At 38.5% G+C, this 12,924-nt stretch overlaps 1 protein-coding gene and 1 pseudogene across 1 annotated transcript; both read left to right on the plus strand.

Moving 5' to 3' along the window:
- The first annotated feature begins 1,156 nt into the window (after positions 1-1,156).
- LOC125864145 (DELLA protein GAI-like) lies at positions 1,157-10,751 on the plus strand (annotated as a pseudogene).
- A 1,126-nt stretch (positions 10,752-11,877) lies between these two features.
- LOC125864146 (DELLA protein GAI-like) lies at positions 11,878-12,629 on the plus strand. The gene is made up of 2 exons (XM_049544071.1): positions 11,878-12,386; positions 12,605-12,629. Exons 1-2 carry the CDS (start codon positions 11,878-11,880, stop codon positions 12,627-12,629), a joined length of 534 nt encoding a protein of 177 aa, XP_049400028.1.
- Positions 12,630-12,924: the final 295 nt, after the last annotated feature.

A 12,924-nucleotide genomic window follows, 5' to 3' on the forward strand; every position in this document is an offset into this window, starting at 1 on the left:
TAGAAAGTGAATAGACAAAGAAAAAAAACCAGTTTAGTGTGAAATCACTTTTATGCTTCAAGATTTCACGAACTTCTAATGACTAACAACAAGAAATGAAACATAAAGAGTAGAATCAAATGAGTTATATTAAAAGAAATTTTATATGGAGCCTTTTTCACTTTTTAGTAGCTTTATGGAATAAATAAATAAATAAATAGAATTTGCTTATTAATGAAATAATTACTTTTAAATTTTATTTAAATTTTTAATGAGAAAAAAAAAACAATCAAAAATCAAATAACATATTTAGCGGATTTGAACCCACCCACATCAGGTTGCAAAGGACTTAGCTTGAGCTGAACGACTAAAATCACTGTGCTAAGAAACTTTATTGTTTTTCAAGGGTGTCCAAAATGTGTTATTTAATCATATAAAGTATCATTTTACTTATAAATACAATGTAGTTTTCCAACGAAAGATGTGCAATTCCAACGAAGGGTGTCCGATTGGACACCCTAGGCAAAGGGTAGCTACGCCCGTATAATTAGTCATGGAATAGTCAAGATGTGTGTTCTAGATGAGGCCATAGTGTAGGCAGACCGCAGACCTGACGGAAATTTTCTGTAATTGTTGAAACATTGATTCGTTGAGAGAATTTCCAAAACATAATATAGTAAATTTCCAGACCGTTTCGCCACTATCCAAATATAGAGTCATGACTAGGGGTGGCAAAATGGGTAAATAATATGGGTATCCGCTCATATTACCCATTTTAAATGGGTTGGGTATCCAACTCATTTAAAAATGGGTAAAAAACGAGTAATATCCATATTATCCATTTAAAAGTGGGTAGTTAAATGGATAAAAGCAAACAAAAGAAAAGTGATAAAGGTATGAAAGTCTTTTTTTTTAAAAAAAATCTATAAAAAAAAAGAAACTTTTTTTTACATTTAATTTGGGATAGGGGGTGGGGGGTTGTTACTGGCCTTGTACACAAATGAAGAGGGATATAGAGTAGAAGTGAAAGATGGGTGTCTTATGTGCAGTTAGCATAGTCGTCCGCTAATTGCCACCTCTACTTGGCAGATATGTTGATGCAAAACGGATTTCATCAAGGACATTTACTAGAAGCCAAGCTCAAGACCTTCAAAGGATGCAAGGGTTATTCATGAAGATGGAGGTCCTCGAGATGGTATTGATGGCAAACAAGGGATTTCAGACCTTGAAGATCGCATGGGATCCTTTTGGCGAGCATGACCCACTTGGCGCATCGCCCAAGGACCTAGGCGATGGTCCCAGCTCGCCTAATGTTCCAGAACGTGGCCTTGGATGAAGACCACGCAGGAAAACTCGCCGACCAGTCGGCGCATCGCCCAAGCCACTTGGCGAGCCCGACTTGGCTGACCCTTTGGCACTTCGGGTCACTTTTGGGCCCTTTTAACCTAAAACTATAAATAGCTAGTTTGGGTTCATTTTAGAGTTAGATTATTTTGAATGTTGAAAACTTAAAACTCATGTTTGAGTGTTGAGAGCTTGGTTAAGCTTTTGTTGTCTTTTGTTAGAAACGTTGGTTGCTTCGTATATCGATTCCCTTGAGGTCTTCGTAAGAGTTAGGTGCTAATTGGATCAACGAATCGAGGTCATTGGGTTTAATATACCCTTTGGTTACTTTTTGTTTTCTCTTGTGTGTCTATCTAGCTTTACTTTATTGTCTTTCGATTTCCGCATATTAGTGTGATTCCCTTATAGGAATTACATCATATGTAGCCAAGTCTAGGGAGTCAGTCAATGGGTGTGGTTACTCTGCAGCTGTCCTAGAAAAGTTTGCTACTCTGAGGAAGTTGATCTGCAAATGTCCTGCATCATCCAATACGTAGTTTTATGTGTTAACTAACTCAGTATGTATTGGTGTTACTCTTCTTTTACTGTTTACAGGTATCGTCTCAGATGTATCAGACAGTCCAAATTTATAACCTTTGTAAGATGGTTGGTTTCTTCGACCTCACTGTTATTGAGAGAATCTCTGCAGTAGTCATTAAATTTAATAACGCTAAGGGAAGTCAATTGGCAAAGGATAGATTCTATCCTCCACGAGATAGGGGTAAGGTTTGCGTATACTCTACCCTCCCTGACCCTGCTTATGGGACAACACTAGATTTGTTGTTGTTGTTGAGGGTCGCACCTACATGTTCCTCCCTTTATGTTATCAGTACTTGTAATTGTCCGTGCTGGAACACTATTTTTTCTATTTAACATTTATCTTAGATCACTTATTGTTAGTTTATAAGTCCACCACGAGTCAACAGACCAGGTCCCTTAATTGTACTAATTAACAGGAAGAACAGTAAATGCTTAAAGTAAAAGAACACTAAACGTTACATGGCTCAAGGGGGAAAAAACCATGACCTGTCACTAAAGATTTCTCAATCAACTCCACTAACTTCAAGCAACATGTGAATACAGACTCCAGTAATCACAAAAAATTAAACTCTTAATCCTACACCGTGTAATATCTCCACTACAAGACTCAGAACAATCACCTTGTTGTCCACTATATTAACTTACCTCTAGTTAACATAGACTTCAATCAGACACACGACGGCTAACTCCTAACCATGGACTCAACTTCACTACTGATTACAACTTAAATGATTTATGTTCTTTTATAACATAGGAATAGATCTTACAATGTTTTAGTACAAGACACTAAACTCAACCAACTACTTAAAACTTTTTGCATATCACTCGATCAGGTCCCCTGCTGTTCGTATGAGAGTAGTTCATCAGTTGAGAGAAAATAGCTTTTGCTTTTTAAAATCCTTGATTGCAAAAACTAGGTTGTTCTTTGTCAAAGTGTCCAATATAAGATGGACAAAAACAACCTAGAAGAATGCCATTGGCCGAGAGCTCTGCACCTCTACTGTCGTCCCCACCTACCACAGCAGGTGTGGCAGCTTTGCAGCTGTACTCCATTGACTTGTCCTAAACAACTTCCACACGAGGGATCATGTCTCCCTACCAGTTCTCATAGTTTGTTAATTCATCAAATTATCAGAATATAACACTTATGTTATCTGCAATACCTTTCTGTTTTTAATTGTCTAAATTTTTCCAGGCTTGAAAACAAATTAATTGTAATTCCCAAAGGAAAAGCTAGGAATAACCAAAGGGCTTCATCATAGTTACTGTTCTATAAATTAGGTATTGCCTTCTGTGGCAGACGAGGCACTTCTTGCCTGTGCATCATTCTATATGTTTTTGTTTCCAAAGAATTGAAGTTAAATGTCTCAGCGATCACTTGCCACATTTGGCTGAATCCCTTAACAACACAAGGACAATGATCAATCATGCGAAGAAGGTTTTCAAGCTCGGGGATGCCCTCTCACATTTAGCAGTGGTAGTAGAAAAGGAGCACAAGAGACTTCTTATGCAAAAATCCATAATTGAGACATAAAGACGAGCATTAATGTGCTTCCCTCATTCATACGCTTGGAACTAAGATTGCTATAACTACCCTAAGTGAATCGTTTAACTGGTTAACTTGTTATGCATGGAAAGGTTCAACTAAAACTTAAAGAGACATTTTTACAATTATTACAAGCAGGGCCGGCTCTTGCCTCTTGCTAGTTAGTCGTGGCATGTTCATGCTAAACTTTTCAACCTTTGTTATGTTAGCAATAGCTGACTCTTTAATTTCTTCTATTCTATATTTCCTGTTAGTTCGAACAAGTTAAAATTAGGACTCTTTAGTTTCATGACTCTTGGTGCTTATTCAAAAGTCAGTCTACTGCTTTTTTCAAGGTGAAAGCTCCTTAGTTTGAAGTTACATTTGCAAATTTGGTATGTCAATCGCGTGTATAGCTTAGCATTGAAGGGTTACTCTCGTCTACCGCCATTTTTAGGTATTTACTCAAATAGTCAAGATGCATGTAAGTTCCTCTCACAGCTCTATTTGAGGCCATAGTGTAGTCATTGATAGAAAGATGAGGTGGTACAAATTGAAACAAAGTAGGCAGACCTAACGAGCTAGCTTAACTCTTTTTTTTTTTTGTTAATTAGGCCAAAAATCGGGTGACTTTATGTCCCAACAAAATAGAAAAACGACTTTTGTGTGATAAATTGAATCAAGGCTTGATTGGTAGAATAAAAAAAGGAGTCTAGACTCAATTGTCAATTGCCGAGAAAATAATTCAATATATCACCAAACCTTTTAAATAAAGAAATATCCATATCCAAATGGGACCTGTCTATTTTTTGGATCACTGTCCCTTTGTTGACTAAGTTGATGCTTTGTTGTTGAAAAATACATACTCCCTCCGTTCACATTTCATGTCTATTAATAATTAATTACCGATATGAGTATTTTTATCATAATATCTATATTAATTGATATTTAGTATGAAATGAAAGCGAAATATAACTTCTTTTAGGGAAGCAGGAAGGTGACTCCAGCAATTTACCCAAAAAAAAAAAGAGGACGAGTTCACTAGAGATATCTATGGGTACAATTATGGAAGATGAAGATTCCTTTGTTTCTAATACAAATGCAATCATCTACGCTGCTTCTGATATTTCAGGTTGGACTCACAGTTTGATCTCTGATCTCAATATTCCTAATTCCTCCTCTTCTACCAGTGTAAATGAACACCACCATCATCACCAGCACCAGCAGATTTCGACTGCTACTGGTGGCGGTAGTAATGAGGATGATTCAATGATTGTATCATCATGTGCATCTTCCAGGTTGTTTAATAATAATAAGCAAATTGATGATCAGCAAGAGATTAGGATATTTAATGTTGATTTCAGGGAACTTAGCGACAAGCCACTGAAATCTTGCTATGGATCTGAATTTCGTGGCAGTTTAGTAAACGAAGAGAGTAGTGTTAGGCTTGTCAATACGTTGATGGCATGTGCCAAGGCGATCCAAGAGAACAACATAAGTCTAGCGGATGAACTAATCAGTGACATAACGAGATTTACAGTTTCACAAATTGGAGGAGCAATGAAGAAAGAGGCAATTTATTTTGCAGATGCTTTGCATCATAAGATTCACAGAACAAATTCGGAAGATATTGTCGAATCATCCTATTCCAAGGTCCAAGTCTTGAGTATGAGCTTCTACGACAGCTGCCTCTTCCTCAAATTCGCCCACTTAATTGCCAATCAATCCATTTTAGAGGCCTTTGCCGATTCCAAGAGAGTACATGTAATTGCTTTCAGCTTAAATAAAGGTTTGCAATGGCCAGCACTTTTGCAGGCTCTCACTTTGCATCCTGGTGGTCCACCGGCTTTTCGGCTCATAGGAATTGGCGTCCACTCTCGGCCTGATGACACTACCGATGCCTTACAGGAAGTTGGTGGGAAGCTCGCCAACTTGCAGAGTCAATGGGTATAGAATTTGAATTCCGTGGATTAGTGGTCCATACTTTAGCTGATCTTGAAGCACCAATGCTGAATATTAGACCCAGTAATGTGGAATCAGTGGTTGTGAACTCTGTTTTCAAGCTTCACCGTCTGTTTTCCATTCCAGGAGCAATTGAGAAAGTGCTGGATTTGATAAAACAAATAGACCCGAAGATTGTGACCATTGCCGAACGTGAAGTGCATCACAATGAGAGTGTCTTTATGCACAGGATTAAGGAAGCATGGCATTACTATTCAACAATGTTTGATTTGCTGGAGAACTCAGAGTGGACTAAGCGCAGCACTAAAGACTTGGAGATTGCGGCACAGCACCTAGGGAGGGAGATCTATAATTTGGTGGCTTGTGAAGGGACTAAGCGAGTTGTGAGACACGAGACGTTTGGTCAATGGCAAGTGAGGTTTAACTCTACAGGGTTCAACCAGGTTCCCCTGGGTTTAAATATGTACAGACAAGCAAACTTGTTAGTGGCCTTAATCACAAATGAAGAAGGATATGATAGGAAAAAAATAACTTGAGAACAGAAAATATAGAGTAAAACAGAGACAATACTCGAGAAAAGAAAAACTTGGCTTCTCAACAGACTTACGCTGCTGCAGGAGTCTTTTTATAATGCAAAAATACAGCAACGGCTAGAGCCAAAAAAAATACTTCACCAAAAAAAATTTCTCCTAAAAACTAGATAACAGTCCACGATTTAAAGTACTTCCTAAAGACATAACAGTAGGCATCTTATTTACTAACGTGACTTATTAAAAACTAACACCCTCCCTTAAACTGAAAGCTTTCAAGCTTAAGTTTAGAGTCAGCTTCTTGAACTCTTCCATAGTGCTGATACCCATCAACCTTCTGAGATTTTGAAAAAGCAGAAACTTGAGAGGTTTAGTGAAAATATCCGCCAGCTGGTCTTCACTTCGGCAATATTTCAACTCTATCGCTCCTTCATCGTTGAGATCTCGCAGGAAATAATACTTCACATCAATGTGTTTGCTTCTTCCATGTAACACTGGATTTTTAGATAGCTTGATAGCAGAGTTGTTATCATAGAAAATTGTAGTTGCCCTTTCTTGTTTAAACTGCAGCTCTTCACAGAATTCTTCTCAACCAAACAGCTTGACAAGCACAAGCTGTAGCAGCAATAAATTCAGCCTCAGTACTTGATAAAGCGACAAATCTTTTGCTTTCTGGAAGACCATGAAACAGCCCCTGTGCCCAGCATAAAAACATAACCTGATGTGCTCTTCCTGTCGTCCTGATCTCCTGCATAGTCACTATCAGCAAAACCAAGCAAACTTGATTTCTCACCCTGCTTATAGAACAAACCAAAATCCTTAGTTCCTTGTAAGTAGCGAAGGATTCTCTTGGCAGCTAGCAGGTGAATTTCGGCGGGGCTCTCCATATATCTACTTATAAGACTTACAGCATACATGATATCGGGCCTTGTGGCAGTAAGATACATCAAACTACCTACAATTTGCCTAAACAGTGTGCTGTCTACAACATCTCCTCTTCCAACTTTGTTTAGCTTCAGGCCGAACTCAACGGGAGTATTGACTGGATTGCAATTCTTCATCTTGAATCGGTCTAAAATTTTCCGTACATATTTCTTTTGGGAAACAAATATAACATCATCAGATTGCACTACTTCTAAACCAAGAAAATAATGCATCTTACCTAGATCAGACATCTCAAATTCATCCATCATGGACTTTTTAAAATGAGGAAACATGGCATTATCATTCCCGGTAAATATAAGATCATCAACATATAAACACACAATGAGCATTTTTCCTGGTTCTTCAAATTTAACAAAAAGAGAGTGCTCATATGGACATTTCAGGAAACCAACCTTTTGAAAGTAAGTCTCGATGCGACTATACTAAGCTCGCGGAGCTTGTTTTAGTCCGTAAAGAGCCGTTTTCAACTTGTATACCTTATGCTCAGATCCAATTTTAATATAACCAGAAGGTTGCTCGATAAATACCTCTTCCTCCAGGTATCCATGTAGGAAAGCTGATTTAACATCCAACTGAAAGATAGGCCACGAATTTTGTGCCGCCAATGCAATTACCATTCTGATGGTGTCATGCCTTGCAACTGGTGCAAAAACTTCTGTGTAGTCCATTCCATGCTCTTGCTTGTATCCCTTAGCCACCAATCGCGCCTTATACTTGTCAATTTCACCATTTTCCTTGAGTTTCATCTTATAGACCCACTTGACACCTATGATTTTGTGCCCCTTAGGAAGATCTGATAACTCCCAAGTGTCATTTCTTTCAATAGAATCAATCTCATCATCCATGGCTGTACGCCATTTCTCCTCTTTGACAGCATTCTCAAAAGTTGTAGGATCGCAGTCTACAAACAATGCAAAATGGGAAACATCTTCATTAACATCAATCCCTGTTACCTTAAAATCCATCATCCACGCAGGCCTTCTGCGAGCACGACGAAAAGGCTGATCAGTTGTATCAGTCTCTTCCAAAATTGATGCTGAACTTTCAGCAGCTGCACGAGGAGAAGTTTCAGAAATATCGGGTACAACTGATGGTGAAGTTTCAGCAACTTCTTGAGTAGAAGTTTCAGAAATTTCGGGTACCGCAACTACTTCTTCGACTTCATTATTATTAGGATTGGAGTAGACTGCTGCATATTCCAATCCCAAGTTCTTTCTTCATCAAAAACAACATCTCTGCTGGTCACAACCTTTTTTGTCAATGGATTGAACAGCTTGTACTCCTTGGATGCCTCGCTAACTCCAAGAAAAACACATTTCTCTCCTCTATTATCAAGCTTCTTCCTTTTTGCTTCTGGAACATGTGCATAAGCAATGGAACCAAAAACTTTGAAGTGGTCTACTGCCGGTTTCCTCCTGCTCCAAGCTTCCTTAGGTGTCATATCTCGAAGAGCAAAAATGGGACTTCTGTTCAAGATGTGAATGCTCCAATTCACTGCTTCCGGCCAAAATTCCTTTGGAACTCTTCTTTGAGCCAGCAACGTACGAACCATATTGAGAATGGTTCTATTCTTCCTCTCCGCCACACCATTTTGCTGCGGTGTATATGTTTTTGTGAGCTGTTTTCGAATGCCGCGAGTCTCACAAAATTCATCAAATACCTTAGAGCAATATTCTCCTCCGCGATCTGTCTGAAGGTTCTTAATGGTCTTTCCAGTCTCATTCTCCACACGAGCTTTGAAGCTTTTAAATACATTAAAAGCCTCCGACTTTTCTTGCAAAATATACACCCAAGTCTTCCTGGAATAATCATCAATAAAGGTAATAAAATACCTTTTACCACCATTCGAAATTGGGTTGATTGGGCCACAAATATCTGAATGCACCAGCTCCAAAACACTACTCGCTCTCCACGACTTCCCTTTTGGAAATTGAGAACGATGTTGTTTGCCAACAACACATTCTTCACAAACTTGAGAAGGAGTGATGATTTCTGGAAGGCCTATCACCATCTTTTTCTGTTGGAGAGTTCTTAATCCACCAAAACCCGAGTGACCATATCAAAAATGCCACAACCATGAAGGATTTCTTACTTCTACCATATAGCAAGATTGAACATTTTCAATCTTCAAAGGAAACAACCTGTTTTGACTCATTTTCACAAAAGCAATAACTCCTTTGGAGGGATCAGAAATTTCACATGCATCATTTCTTAAGGTGATTACATACCCTTTTTCTAACAGTTGACCGGCACTTAAACAGATTGCTTTTCAAAGCTAGAACATAGAACACATTGGATATGATTTTCACACACCCATTTTTGGTTCTAAAATTGATATTACCCTTTCCCATCACATTCACAGTTGAAAGATCACCAAAACTAACTGTCAACCGGAAATTTTCATTTAAAACAGTAAAATAAGACTTACTTCCAGTCATGTGGTTACTGCAGCCAGTATCTACATACCAAATAAGTTGTTTCTCGGGCTCGTTTCCAGCATGAACTGCCATCAACAAGGTTTCTCCTTCATTATTCTCAGCAAAATTTGACTTTTCTTCTTTCTCATTAGGCAGCCTTGTACGACATTCAGAACGATAATGACCAAATTTATGGCAACGATAACATTCTACCTTGGATTTGTCAAAATCTCTCCCTCTGCCTTTGTCGTAGTCATTATTGGCTCTGAAATTTCGATTGCCATCTTTGCTGCCTTCATCTCTATATCCTCGATCTCCTTTTCCTCTTCCTCTACCTCTACCCCTTCCTCTAAAATTTGAGAAACGAGTATTAGTAGAAGCCTTCAAAGCCTGCTCTTCGAAAGATTAACTGTGGTTCATCTTTTGCTCATGTACCAACAAGGAACTTTGCAATTCGTCAAGCGATAACTCATCTATATCTTTTGACTCCTCAATGGAGCAAATGACATAGTCATACTTCGGTGTCAGGGAGCGCAATATCTTTTCCACGATTGTGACATCAGTCATTTTTTCACCATGAAATTGCATTTTGTTGCTTATCTCCATTGTTTTAGCACAATAACTCATTACAGACTCTCCTTCCTTCATCTGCAAAATCTCGAAATCCCTTCTCAAGGCTTGAAGCTATGCGCGCTTCACTCTAGTAGTGCCTTAATATTTTTTCTTCATCGAATCCCAAATATCCTTAGAAGTTTCTTTGCAAAAAATAGTTTCTCGGATGGGATGATCGATAGCATGAAAGAGATAATTCTTTGCCTTCAAATCTTTCAACTTTCTTGCTTTGAACTCTACCTTTTGAGCATTCGTTAAGGTTTCACCTTCCGCCGGAGCTCCGATTCCATCCTCAATAATTGGCCAATACTCCTTTGACCACAAGAAATTCTCCATCAGCATACTCCAATGGTCATTGTGACCATCGAAACGGGGAATAGCTGCTTGAACGTAATTGTTCTCCGAAGCCATAAGCTAGTGAAATTGCTCTCTGTTTTTTTTTTTTTGTTGTTGTTGGATCTATTGGCTCGGATACCACTGATAGGAAAAAAATAACTTGAGAACAGAAAATATAGAGTAAAACAGAGACAATACACGAGAAAAGAAAAACTTGGCTTCTCAACAGACTTACACTGCTGCTGGAGTCTTTTTATAATGCAAAAATACAGCAACGGCTAAAGCCAAAGAAAAATACTTCACCAAAAAAATTTTCTCCTAAAAACTAGATAACAGTCCACGTTTTAAAGTACTTCCTAAAGACATAACAGTAGGCATCTTATATACTAACGTGACTTATTAAAAACTAACAGGATATAGAGTAGAAGAGAAAGATGGGTGTCTTATGTTGAGTTGGCATAGTCACCCGCTCATCACCACACATCTGCTTGGCGTGGCTATGTCGCCAAGTCTTGGGATTAGTCAATGGGTAAGGTTGCTCTGCAGCAGTCCTGGAAAATCCTGCTACTCTGAGAAGGTTTCTTTGTAGTTGTCCTGCATCATCCAATACGTAGTTTTATATGTTACTCTTCTTTTACTGTTTACAGGTACGTCTTAGATATATCAGACAGTCCAAATTGATAACATTTGTAAGATAGTTCTTTTCTTTGACCTCACTATTAATGAGAGAATCCCTGCAGTAGCCATTAAATTTGATAACGTGGTTTGCGTACACTCTACCCTCCCGAGACCCTGCTTATGGGACTACACTAGATTTGTTGTTGTTGTTGTTGAGGGTTGCACCTGTATGTTCCTCCTTAATGTCATATTCCGAACTTGTTATAGAATTGTGTGTGTTGTAACACTATTTATCAAATATAATGAAAAACTGTTGGGTTTGTGTAGGATCTTTAAAAAATGTACTCTCGGGTTTGTATAGGATCCTCCAAAGGCTATATATTTGGAGGGTCCGAGCAATATAGTTGTTACCTGAGGGACATTCTTCCACAGTGAACAAGTGAAAACCCTTAAGATTCCTGCCAATCAGAAGAAAAATATTCCAATTAAAACTTGGAAATTCCTCTAGCTAATCTTTTGTCTAGGATCTTCCAAAGGCTATGAATTTTTAGAGGATCCCACACGGTGCAAAATCATTTTTCGAGGGTCCCATCGAGCAATATAGTTGTCACCTGAGGGGCATTCTTCCACAGTAAACAAGTGAAAGCCCTTAAGACTCCTACCAATTAGAAGAAAAGTGCTCCAATTAAAGCTCAGCAATTCCTCGAGCTAATCTTTTGTACGAGGGTTATAAATATGTACTCATCAGAAAGGCTGAATGTCCCATGAGCTTCGTCATTATCAAACCTGGATGAACTGAATTGACTGTGATATTTGCTCCCTCATCCTGAATTTCACGACATAATTTCATTTCTGTAATCTTATTTATAAAAATGTCGTTCTTTAATTTGTCTTAAATAAAGTAGACAACAACACAAGGCAGTCTACAGAGGGAGCTGACTGTAACATGGACTCCAGATGTGTATGATCCTATTCCAACATCAGTGTCACATGTGAATCAATTGGTGTAGAATTTGAATTTCGTGGATTCATGGTCCATACTTCAGCTGATCTTGAAGCATCAATGTTGAATATTAGACCCAGTAATGTGGAAGCAGTGGCTGTAAACTCTGTTTTTGAGCTTCACCGTCTGTTTTCCACTCCAGGAGCAATTGAGAAAGTGTTGGATATAATAAAACAAATACAACCGAAGATTGTGACCATCGCCGAACAAGAAGCGAATCACAATAGGAGTGACTTTATGAACAGGATTAACAAAGCATGGCTTTATTATTCAACAATGTTCGACGTGCTGGAGAACTCAGAGTCGACTCAGACCAACAATTTAAACTTGGAGATGGCGGAGCAGTACCTTGGGCGGGAGATCTATAATTTGGTGGCTTGTGAAGGGACTAAGCGAGTTGTGAGACACCAGACGCTGGGTCCATGGCGAGTGAGGCTTAACTCTGCAGGGTTTAATCTGGTTCCCCTGGGTTCATTTACGTTAACACAGTTAGCCATGTTACTGGACATGTTCTCAAATGTAGAGGAATATAGATTGTACGTTGAAGATGATTGTTTTATGATGAATTGGCATAATCGCCCGCTCATCACCACCCGTGGCGTACACAAGATTTTATGTAAGTGGTGCCGATATTTAAAAAAAAAAAAATAGTAATTGATATTGTCAAATTACAGCTAATAAGAGAAAGAAGAAAGAAATTGAAGAAGATATTTGTGTATATTTTCGAACTATGTACATCTTATTGTTTATATAGAATCAGTGTTGCCAGCTTATTGTAACCGACTACAACTAATCTCTTTCTAACTAACTAATCACTTATTTAATATTAACTAGCGTGTTTAACAGAATAGGACTAAGAGAATAGAATATGACTAACAGACTAGTGAAGTAAAATAGTGAAGCATCAGGGAACTGCTGTGCATGTGGTCAATTCCTCAACACCCCCCCTCAAGCTAGGACCTATGAAAATGTTCTTCATGCCTAGCTTGGACACCAGATATGTATGTTGACGTACACCAAGGCCTTTGGTAAGAATATCAGCTGGTTGTTCAGTAGTATGGATGTAAACCAGCT

This window comes from Solanum stenotomum, chromosome 5 (genome assembly GCF_019186545.1).
Source record: "Solanum stenotomum isolate F172 chromosome 5, ASM1918654v1, whole genome shotgun sequence".
Taxonomy (NCBI): domain Eukaryota; kingdom Viridiplantae; phylum Streptophyta; class Magnoliopsida; order Solanales; family Solanaceae; genus Solanum; species Solanum stenotomum.

Excerpts from the sequence above, each read along its gene's own strand:
- LOC125864146 (XM_049544071.1), top strand. The coding sequence starts at position 11,878 with ATGGTCCATACTTCAGCTGATCTTGAAGCATCAATGTTGAATATTAGA. Across the intron at positions 12,387-12,604 it reads AATGTAGAGGAATATAGATT|AATCAGTGTTGCCAGCTTAT; the intron begins GTACGTTGAAGA and ends TTGTTTATATAG.